This window comes from Myxocyprinus asiaticus, chromosome 6 (assembly GCF_019703515.2).
Source record: "Myxocyprinus asiaticus isolate MX2 ecotype Aquarium Trade chromosome 6, UBuf_Myxa_2, whole genome shotgun sequence".
Classification (NCBI taxonomy): domain Eukaryota; kingdom Metazoa; phylum Chordata; class Actinopteri; order Cypriniformes; family Catostomidae; genus Myxocyprinus; species Myxocyprinus asiaticus.
The window spans coordinates 12,409,343-12,421,477 of NC_059349.1; the positions used below are offsets into that span (position 1 = coordinate 12,409,343).

General features: G+C 39.2%; 1 protein-coding gene across 7 annotated transcripts in view; it reads left to right on the forward strand.

The window, feature by feature from the left end:
• The window catches only part of kmt2cb (lysine (K)-specific methyltransferase 2Cb), a 171,666-nt gene that overhangs the window by 5,373 nt on the left and 154,158 nt on the right, over positions 1-12,135 (forward strand). For all 7 annotated transcript variants that reach the window (XM_051700822.1, XM_051700824.1, XM_051700828.1 and 4 more), the window contains exon 2: positions 723-905. In XM_051700822.1, coding sequence (XP_051556782.1) covers positions 724-905 — 182 coding nt within the window. In that variant the 5' untranslated portion in view covers position 723. The remainder of the gene's footprint in view (positions 1-722; positions 906-12,135) is intronic.

The following is a 12,135-nucleotide window of genomic DNA, read 5'->3' on the forward strand; positions in this document are numbered from 1 at the left end:
TAGCAATGTAGCAATTTGGCATAATAATATGTGGTCACAGTTTTGGGTTTATTGACATTGTACAACATTTTTCTTACTTTACATTTTGCTACTTCGATTGTTGTTCACGCAATCAGAATTCAGAGTTTGAACTATCTGTTTTATTATTGCTTTAATTGTTTATATAAATCATTGATTATCTGTGAAAGAAAAGTGTAGGTATTTAGTGCATGACAGTATAATAATCAATTAATTATATATAAGCATACCTGACAGTTAGTCCTTTTTTTAACATTCACCTTTTTCCAGTTGAGCAAAAATAAGGCTACAATATATTGCGTTGACCCAGAACATTTAACTTTGTCATCTAGTGTAACAAATGTCTTTTTATGAAAGTGTGGGCTGCTTTAATTGGAATTAATAAAAGTGCACTAACACTTGTTTTGATTAATTTTCATGGAGTTCTGAGTAGGAGAAAAGTGGACCTCCTTTTATTTGCAAATTATACAAGCTTATGAAAATATTTAGTATTAACCAAAGGTATTATTTTCTCCTCTGGCATTAAAGGTCTTTATAATTAAAATCTCAATTCTTTGAGAATGTGTGGTTTAGAAGGTGTAAATATGTTGCAAAGACAATGTTTTGTTATGAGGTATACAGGTATCTTTAGTTGAAGTTACCTCATCTGTTCTAAGTTTAGTTTTAAGGAATTAATGAATTGCATTTTTCGTTTTCAATCACAGAATGTCATCAGAGGAGAAAAGTCTGGACCCCTCTGACAAAGGACCCTCGCCACCCCCTAGCGGCTCTGGGACCACTCCAACTGGTAGTCCGGCCCCCACAGATAAGCGGCCCCGAGGCCGCCCTCGGAAGGACGCATTATCCACAGCAACACCGCTTCCATCTGTACCCAGACAGAGAAAAAAGTAAGTCAGCTTAACTATTGAACTAATGGCTGCAGGATTATTACAATAGATGATCACAAATTACCAAGTGCATACGCTGCTCTCGACATTGATCTGAATGACAGTCAAAATGTCTGGAGTAAATAATGGTGATTATTTGCCTAAAAGAGAAGGACTGTTCATAAGTTAACACAATTGCAACTCACAATTTTATTAGTGTTGTGTTGACCCCATTCTTGACATGACGACAGGATCTCCTGGCAAACCATTTCCAGTTTAAAATTCACATGCTTATTCAGCAATGATTTTAGTCACTGAAATTCTCGTAGAACTCACTTCCTCATAATGGCAGCAATCGTTCTTCACCTACAACAAGGAGTTTAGATGGGACATATCTTGACAGGACATATCAGCTGTGTGCTCAATGGTTTACTCGCTGCTGGCAAGTCTTGTACTGTACACCCTGTTGTTTAGGATATTATTAAAGTATGATTGTTAAAACATTAAACTAGCACTGGTCTAAGACCCCGTTTACACCTGGTATTAAGATGCATCTCGGGTGATCCGATCACATGTGGTCAGGCGAGACACATCGCTGTTTACACCTCGTTGCTTAAATGCATCTCCATACATCAATTACTATATCAGTGTGTTACTGCATGATAATAAACTCCAAGAAGTTAAAAAAAGACAAGGAAAGCGCGAAAAAAAAGGTGCACTGTTTCACCCAGATTCAGTTGAAATTTAATTTAAGTGGGGGCCTGGGTAGCTCAGTGGTAAAATACGCTGGCTACCACCCCTGGAGTTCGCTAGTTCGAATCCCAGGGCATGCTGAGTGACTCCAGCCAGGTCTCGTAAGCAACCAAATTGGCCCGGTTGCTAGGGAGGGTAGAGTCACATGGGGTAACCTCCTCGTGGTCGCTATAATGTGGTTTGTTCTCGGTGGGGCGCGTGGTGAATTGAGCGTGGTTGCCGCGGTGGATGGCATGAAGCCTCCACACGCACTATGTCTCCGTGGCAACGCGCTCAACAAGCCACGTGATAAGATGTGCGGGTTGACTGTGAGGCAACTGGGATTCATCCTCCGCCACCCGGACTGAGGTGAATCACTATGTAACCACGAGGACTTAGAGCGCATTGGGAATTGGGTCATTGGGTCAATTTACATGTTGATGTCAGATACACTGAAGTAGATCCGTGAAGTTCACTTGCATGTACGTATATGTATTAGATTTTTTCCAAATATTCCGATCTGATGGTTATTTCCTTTTAAATCTGCACTTTACCCGCAAAGTTTAAAACTCTTGTTTTAGCGCAGCAGTTGAGGGGTGGTGCTCTGCTGCCCGGTACACATTCAAGATGAATTTGTGTTTATACCTCAAATGTGATGTGGTCACATTCTTTTTTTACTATCTCCATATGTGTTTTTTGTGATTCGATCACAAAATGTTTTGCACCCCGTTTACATCTGTATTTAGCGCTGACCACCTGTGATTGGATCTCCTGAAACACATCTCAATACCAGGTGGAAACAGGGTCTAGCACATTTACACTGAAAGCGGTTGGCATTGCATTGCATCACATTGTGCCGCGTCAACTTGAGTACGCCTAAACTGGAAGAGTTGAAGCTGTACGTCTCCTCAAAATGTTTAGTTACCGTAAACCAGTCAGCTTTAAGCTTGAGGTTTTACTTAATAGTAAAATGGAAGAGTAACTTTGTGTCCCACTTTATTTTCAGAACGAAAATCCATTGATATAAAAGTTGACTTGGCATGGGCAAGATATTAGAATACATTTCTGTCATCATTTCTTAACTTTTACATGGCATTCGGTTAAACCCTTGAATCTTCATTTGCACAGAACATTGAACAAAGACCTTTGAGTTTGTTTTGTGTGGAGTTTACATAATTTTCATATGCTCCTCATTCTGCTATCTCCATAGAAACAGAATAAGCGGCTTGTCACGTCTTTCTTCTGCGACTTATCATTGCCAATGTAAAGTAAGTTGTCAGAGCCAAACATATTTGGTATGATGCGAATGTAAAAAACAAGTGAACCTGGGGAGCTTTGTGTACATATCAGACATTATTATTGAAACAAACCAAAGACGTAACGCAAACCGTACTCAGACCACCACAGGGTTGAGCTATAGGTTGAAATTCCTGCAAACCATTCTCAGACTACTAAAACTTTAAACACCCTATTGATAAGCCTCTCCCCCATGTGACAATAAATGCTTTGGACCAGTTTAGTTGACATCGAGCATAGACACCTAGCAGTGAATATCTCGTCACCCTTTCTGATATGTCTCTGATTGACGGTTTGAATGATGGAGCATTTAATTAATCCCTCTGAACCCTTGAGCTATTTACCTATAGAATACATTGAGAGAATTCATTAGAATTCCTCTAAGAGAAGCACTTGTTTAGAGTTTACCTGACTGGCAGTGTGATCCAGGGCTGGGCTTCAGGCTAAAGAGAATCCATTCAATGTACAGAAATTATTATTGAATTGTCATTCTGCCAAACTTTAATTCATATCTGCATTTGAGGAGAGGGTATGCATGTTACGTGGCTCAGATAACCGTCTAAATGGATGGGGAGGTGCTTGGCATTTGTCCAGGGGGATTAATTATATAGGAGCCTTTGAAGTGAAAAGCACAGGTGCCACTGCCAGCTTAGGAGCTTACTATGAGCGTATAAGTTGTGATGTCACAGTCTGCAACTGGGAATGGTGCAGTGTGAGGTGTGTTTTTTTAAAAGATCTCAAAATCATCAAAAGACGCTTATGTTTGAAAGCACCTTACAAATGTATTCATCGGATGACCAAAAAACTGCTAGTTCCAGTATAAAACAGTCAAAATAACTAAATATCAGGTCACTCTGTACTAGAGGTCGACAGATAGTGGATTTTACTAATACCGATAACTAAGTTGGGCAGTACCTGCCGATAACCGATTAATCAACAGATAGTTTTTAAAATTGATACTGAATGAAAAAATAACACTCAAAGTAAAATAGTGCTGAACTTTATTACAAAAATAAACAGTACTGACTGAACCATGAAAATGAATGAAATGATGTACTTTTTAAAATGAAATAAATATATAAATATTAATATATATGAACTAATATTCAAATTTTAAAGTCAGCTGATTTTTAAATTGACGTGGTTTTCTTAGTCCACAAGAGGGCGCAATAAATACATAAACCATTCAGCACCGTTATATTATTGCATAGAGCATTCCTATCCTGACTGATAAAAAGGAGCATTTCATTTCTAACTAATGTGCATAAAATAATAAATTAAACATTTTTGTCGGTCCATATTCTCAAATGTTAAGTCAAAAGTAAAATGGGGGGGAAAACGCTTCAATAGACAGTTCACTTGCAGTTACATTTGCACTGATTCCTACTACTCCAGATTCAAGCTTCATAATAACAGTGAAATATCACATAGTTTTTTATTCAGTACAGTTGTATGTAGAGTAGCAATATTTACAGATAGCAGTGGTATTCGGCTGAATTCGGTGGTGAAGCGGCTCAGACTATGAGCACAGGCCAGGGGCTGTTCAAACAGACGGAACACAACAGACTGGAATTGAATGCGAGGATCTCGAGACAGACACACATTTCCAAGTTGAACATCTTTCACGGGCTGTTCACACCGAACGCTTTTGCAACCATCCATTTGTTTTTCTATGTAAACGCGTGCTAGACGAACATCTTTGTTTCCCTTTGTTTTTGTTTATTCAGCGTCTCGTGAAGGAGTACTGTTTTTTAGATGATGTGTCTTAATTGAAAAGAACTTAAGCATATTGAGACACCTGCTTTCTGTTAAACTGTAAGTCTAGCTATGTTGTGCTATGTCTAGCCTTTTTTAGCACAAGATTGTGATTGATCTGAAGTCATCGTATTACAGTGAGGATATTTTTTTTTATTGAAATCAGATGCGTTGCTGATTTGTTTATACCTTTCTCTTGGCTGCATGAAGATATTAATTTGCTTTCTTACGTTACTAGCTTTAAATATGCAATTTAGCTGGCTAACGAATGCATAAACATGACCAGCTAGGTATAAACTAATGCAAATAGATGGTAAAAATCATGACATTTATACATTTGGGTAGGACTTGCATGTATTTTTGTCACATTGTTCTAACTGCTTGAGGTTAGCTTTAATGTTAGTGTCCTCTCAGCCTTGTCGGCAAACATACTGCTGTTCTCTAATGCATCTAGTCAACAAATTAATTACTTTATAATGATTTGACAAAGTGTACTGTAGTGTATTGTATACATACCTTTTCATTGTTGATGTTTTAAATCCGCATCTGAAGTGTTCCGCTCCATGCAGAGTGTAGTCTCTCACGTGTAAAAACAAACACAAGGCATCAGTGAAGTGATAGTTTTTAATTTAGCCTCTAGAGGCCGCTCTCATACTGTATAACGACAGCGGACCCTTCCCAGCCGCTCCAGCACCGTACATAATGGGGGAAAAGTTATCGTGTGGATTTTTGCCAATAACCGATACCCAGAAATCTGTTATCGGTGCCGATTAATCGGCAAAACCGATATATTGGTTTGTACGATTGCGTTGCGTTCCAACTTGAGCTTAATATTGAAAGCATCAGTGTGCCACATTGCCATAATTAATTACAGGACTTAGTATTAGCTGATTACAACTGTATTTTAGCTTTTACTACAAGACTCAAACGTTATGCTAACAGAGGTTTAGCAAACTACTCTTCGTCCACTTGAAAGTAAGCTACAGTTATCTGCAGATGGCAATAACAGTTCACTTTCTTTGTCTTCTTAGTTGTCACTTTGCTATTTGTCTCTAAGAGTGTTGTCTCTCAGTTTTTAAAAACAGTTTGAAAAAACAAGCTGAACTGTCACAACTTACCTTTATCTCCCTGAATTGCATCATCCGTAGGTGAGCGAACATGTTGGAGGTGTTCCCGTGTTTCGCTGCAACCTTTCTGCCACATGTTTTACATTTCTTCGACCAACAATCCATCTGCATTTTTATTGAACCGAAAATACTTCCACATTTCCGACTTAACTCTTTTAGATGGCAGATAAAGGGTCGGCTGCGTTCCTCCTCCAGCAATGCTTCTCATCCATGCTGGTTTGTTAAAATCAGACGCAGTGCTGTGAATCTTGATTCGTTGATATAAAAAAAAAACTACTGTGCGATCAGAACAATCTAAAAAAATTTCTAAAAGGTTATCTAGAAATATTTACAGTATTTTGAAGTGCCCACGATAACAATATTGTGCACGTTAATTACTGTGATGTACCGTATTACCGAATACCCAGGGGCGCTTTAAGGTACCTCTGGGCCCATGGGCTCGCTGGTCCGCTGAGGCCCCCTTCAAGTTGTTGAGCGCTGAAAGCATTTAAACGTGCTCCCCCTGCTGGGCCCCATGGGAGTTTTAGGCCCCTGGGCTTCAGCGTGTATAAGCCCGTGTGTTAATGCGCCCCTGCGAATACAGTCACATGGCTACTCTGTACGATTGTTTTACATGTCAGACTGCACAATAAAACCATAGCACACAGCGTCATTATGTCAGACTCTACAAATCACATCGTAGCCAAGACATTGGTCCCAATCATCCCGAATGACAGTGTTAACTGGGTGTTTTACATCATTTGGCTGTCGTAGGAGCAGTCACACAGCTTGAATGCTAAATTTCTGACACTGCCAGAAGTTTGTCGGAGGCTAAAGGCTGCATTTCTTTAGCTGTTCAGTCTTGCGCACGGTCGAGCACTCAGCCTTTCAAAGTATGTTTTTTGACCGCAAGCCCGAACAGATGCTTTCAACACTAAGACTAAGGCTGTGTCTCGTTTGGAAGGATGCATCCTCCGGAGGTATTTACGGGCAAATTGGAAAATTCCGTTGAAGCAAAGAATTGTGGGTTGTAAGTGCCCATGAAGGATACACCTCTTGCATCCTCCAAATTCCCATGAAAGAAGGCTGCATTCAAAGTGTCCTACCCGCTTTTCTGAAACGAGACAGCCTCGATGATGTATGCGGCCGACAAATGTGACTTCCGGAGTACGCATCCTTCCAAACGACTGCTTTGTGATAGTCTTCAGTACAGTAAATGACAGACACATGTGCAGGGGACACACACAGACGTGGGCTGCCTGCATGTATAAAAATTAAGCTGCATTAGCTACATGTACATGCTAATGACGAAATTTGCGTCACACGTACTGTGCATGAATTGTAGCAACAGGCAAAAATCCCAAGTATACTTTAGACTTAAGAATCATAGCAAAGGCAATTAATCGGCCATTGGTGAACATGTCACATGACAAGAAATCTTTTACAATCCTTGAAATTTGTCTCAGATGGCAAAATCTGTAAATTTTATACTGCAGCGTCATACTGCAACATATCTAACCAGATTATAAAACTGTATTCTTTTGGATGTTCCCAAAAGAAAAATACCTATGGCCACTCTGCCTTTAGTTTTGCTGCTCCGAGTGACTGGAACATTTTACAAAAATCAATAAAAATTTTAAACCTATATTCCTATCTCGGCTTTTAAAAATTACTAGTAAGTACATTGGATAACACATGCAAATGTTTTACCTAAAGTTTGCTTTTATGGATATTATTTGTCTTTTTTTATGCCAAAGATGTTTTTGTATGTATGCTCTTTGTGTGATTCAGGAGGCTGTTATCCTCCAGCCAGACTGTTGTTGTAAATAAGAACTCTGTTCTTAAGTGACTTGCCTGGTTAAATAAAGGTTAAATAAAAAATTAAATTAAAAAATGGTGGCCAAAAGGCTGATTTATCCTTCTACCTCAAACATACACCATAGGCTACATGTAGCTACTGTGTTTAAGGTGTAGCCTATGCTGTAGCCTGACATGCACTTTCAGAAATGTATTTCAGAAATGAAGGCATTTTCTCTCAATACACTGTGCTGTAGCACTAGCTGTGTAGTCACAGAACAATGCATGACACACCAACAAATAACTATAAATGCAAACCACCGTGTTGTCCACTACACAGAGACTACAGTGTAGGTTCGACTCAGAAGTATTTAAACTAGCCTTAAATCATATAGTGTCAATTTTTACATTATTTGAAGAAACTGTGAGTGTCGGTTGCCTGTCCAAAAGTTGCTGCCATGATGCTAGGATGTTGTGAGTGGTTGCTATATGGTTGCAAAGGTGTTTTGATTGTTTTGTAGCACAATGTAGTGTGGTTGCTAGGATGGTCTGGATGGTTGCTTAGTAGTTGCTTACTTGCCCAAGTCAAAAGAGCCCACCCCCAAAGTCTATATAATATTCTGATCCCTAGAAATGGCTCGGGTCCCTCCTTCAAGGTAAGGCAATGTGATTTTTTTTTTAATGCATTCATTGTTCAATAATCCATTTTGTTGCATACTTGCTGTCTTTGACTTTAATTAAGTGCAAAAAGGATTTATTTTGGTCCCACATATTTGAAGAGAACCACCAGGTTTGTTTTGTTCACAGCATCAGATTCTTCCGGTCCATTCCTAAACTCCACTACGGTTCTTATATCATACTCCTGTGTTGGCTCTACTTCCTAAAACATTTTTTTCTCTCTCTCTATGGTGGGATCATGGGGATAAGTTGTAGGTCTCTGTGCTTGGGGGTTGGGTGCAGAGCAAGCCTAAATGGACTATGCAGTTCTGTATTCCCCTTTTCTTTTTGTAGAAGCATAATACAGATCAGTGGTGTACCAGTCTGTATACAGAAAAATGCATAAATCTTTAAATGTTGCAGGATGTTTGTTAACTTAACATATGACATTTAATGCTTTGCAGAGCCAACCCAAACTAAAAAACGAAAAAAAAAAATTTTTTTAAATAACAAATGCAGGTGGATACTTAAGCAATATCACACAAGCAAGAGTGCGATATGGCCCTACATCAGCATATGTCATCACAGCAGTGCTGATTTAGGGCCATATAGCACGATTGTGAGTGTGATATTGCTTATACTCAACAGTTCAATGAACAAGTAAATGTAAAAAATATTTTGGAAAAACTGAGTATGGTCACAAACGCATTTGTGCATGGAACTACTTTCTTACGCGACGGATCAGAATCTGCCGTTGCTGGTTCAAACCAAAAGATGCGTCCAAGCCTCTCAAAAACATCACTTTAGAACTAGTATCATGGCTTGACTCCAACATGTTATTGGAGAAACAAGGATGTGTATGTGTGTGTGTGTGTGTGAGAGAGAGAGAGAGAGATGGAGCGTGTGCGGTCACCTGTTGCCACTCCCAAGCAGAGATGATGTAGTGTTTTAGTAAGCTTTCTGAAGATAATGTAATTTTGGTCAACTGCATCCTATTTTCTTAGTGGAAAAATAGCCATCCAAATGGGGGTATTCCTCCCTTTTTCACGGTAGCCGGTGCGCAAGAGTCATTTACTACTATAGAAACCACAATGTCCTCCGCCATTTTGAACAGTATGTCCTCTCTGATGTGGAAACTCCGGTAAGAGTTAAGCACCTTGAGTTTGTGTAATTAATCAGTCTGTTGTGTCTCTCAGCTGTGATAAGCCTTAATGCTGAAGTTGTTAGTTTAAAGCTGTTTAAAGTTATTTCCTAGTTTTAGTAGTGTAGTAGTAATCTGAGCGATCACTTAGTGCTGATGATTGAAAACACTGAATGACGCTGACTCACTTTACGTCACCTGAACTTTGCTGCCACCTGCTGGCTAAAATCAGTAATGTCACAAAAATAAATGTAAAGAGACATATAGCTCTTAACACATCTGCACTGCTCTTACACTTTAGTTTAGAACCACATGAACACAAGCGAAGTGATACACACAGTGAAGCGTCCGAGTGCTGATGTTCTGAGACATCAGTACTCATGGAACGTCACTCATCTAATCAGATTCGAGGACCGGAACTAACTGTTGTATATTAGATGATATTGCAACTGTCATGCTATTTGTTATTTAAAGTTATATCTACATTTGCAGCTTCAAAATGCTGTTGTTCGCTATTCAACCTGACGAGCATCAATGGAAACACTTCAGCTTGATCAGCATGAAAGCACTTCTAGTCCACAGACTAGCTGAAGTTACTTCCATATTGAAGTCAACATGAAATCAAATTTGAGCCTATTTACTTGGCACAAATTATTAGTGCATGTTATTCTAAAGAAAAAAAAAGTGCTTGTCTACAAAATCTTTAATCAAAATGAAATTACTTACTCCATCTCTAAATTAATTGTCCTTTGTTGGGGACATCCCCAAGGCCGCCCTAAAGCCTAATTTATACAGTGGAAGATACCGAACTCCTAAACCAACTAAAGCACCCTAAGCAAACAAAAATGACATTTATACTAAATGTGGCATCTTTTGAAAATTAATTTGTAAAAGATAATAATGTTAAGTCCAAACAACATCCACGATTAGTTTTAACCAATCATCAATTTTTAACCAATTTGTAGCAGTACAAAAATATTTTAGGCGAACTAAAAAAGCTAGTTTGCCCAGTAAGTATAAATTAGCCTTAGGTAGTCCTCCACAATGGACTGCAAACTCTGGTATGGAATGCCCACTTTTCACGTTCCAGTCAATTCCCAAATGGATTTGTTTTTTCGTTCAACATCCTGTTTCACGAAGAAATAAGTCACAAAAGTACAATTTGTTGTGAATGTAGTTTCATGTCAACTTATAGTTCTTATAGTTCAAGGAATAGTTAACCCAAAAATGAAAATGGGATGGGAACTGGGCCTGTCAAGCTCCAAAAACTAAAAAAGTTCTATAAGATACGGCTCATAAGCTATATTCTAAGTCGTCTAAAGTCATATGATAGCATTTTCATTTTATGGGTGAAGTGTTTAATGAATCTTTCTTTTTGTGTACATTTACGTCTATACAGTACAGGTTTATAAGTAGCACAGTTCCACAGTTCCCTCTCCCAGACAGAGCGGATTCTTTTTTTTATTTTATTTTATTTTTTTTTTAATTTGGCATACCCAATTCCCAGTGCACTCTAAGTCCTCATGGTGGCGTAGTGACTCGTCTCAATCCGGGTGGTGGAGGATGAATCTCAGTTGCTTCCGCATCTGAGACAGTCAGTCCGCGCATCTTATCGCGTGGCTTGCTGAGCGCGTTACTGTGGAGACCTAGCGCGTGTGGAGGCTCACGCTATTCTCCGCGGCATCCACATACAACTCACCACATGCCCCACCTAGAGCAACAACCACATTATAGCGACCACGAAGAGGTTAACCCAACATGACTCTACCCACCCTAGCAACCGGGCCAATTAATTGCTTAGGAAGCCTGACTGGAGTCACTCAGCACGCCCTGGATTTGAGCTTGCGACTCCAGGTGTGGCAGACAGCATCTTTGCTTGCTGAGCTACCCAGGCCCCCCGAGTTGATTCATTTTTAATCCTCTGTCTACTACTCAAGCCATCTTGGGGTTGGGTGTAGACTCATTTTTGCAGTGCCTCCATCTAGCCAGTTTGAGTAGCTGATGGGGGTTTACTCCAAAGGTGCATTGACGGCTAGACCAGTCGATCATTATGGCTCATAGGTTAATGACCTGTAAAAATAGAATTAGCTTCATTGTATGGAACAGGAGTGTGCTAAATTAGCATGTTTGTGTTATATGTGTACTAAATTACTTTCTTTTGAAATTACAAAGGGATATGTTACTAGCTACCTTGGTGCTCAGGTTACAAACATCTTTGTCTCCTGTGTAAGTGACATTTGAACTGGCAACACTGAGCTCTAACTCCAGCTGTAATGCGGACTAACATACAGTATGTCCCATTGACAATGGGATTATTTAACCGTTTTTTCCTTGCATATTTGAGATAAACGGCACAGGTTATTGTCACGTGCTGCATCATATATGAAATGAGCCAGTCTCTGTATCTCTGTGAATCTGTACCTGTCACAAAAATGTTGAGATTCTGTTCATATTTTCATTTTGGTTGCTTAATGCGAGGAATATTCAACATAAGTATATCACTTGAGTCGCTCATGACTCTAGGTTCAGATGTTCGTTCATACAATTCCAACCTGATCTCATAAAAATTAAGTGACTGTGGCAGCATTTTTGCTAAATCAAATTAAGTGGTTCATTGCACGTATCGCGTCAGATCCGAGAAGAAATGTTCACCGTGTGGTGTTAAAATCAAGTTAAATATTGTCCAAAACAAATGAGGTTTTTAAAGTGAATGCTCTATCGTGTTTTAAATAACAATTTCTACCTCCCTACCTTAAACATAAACCTA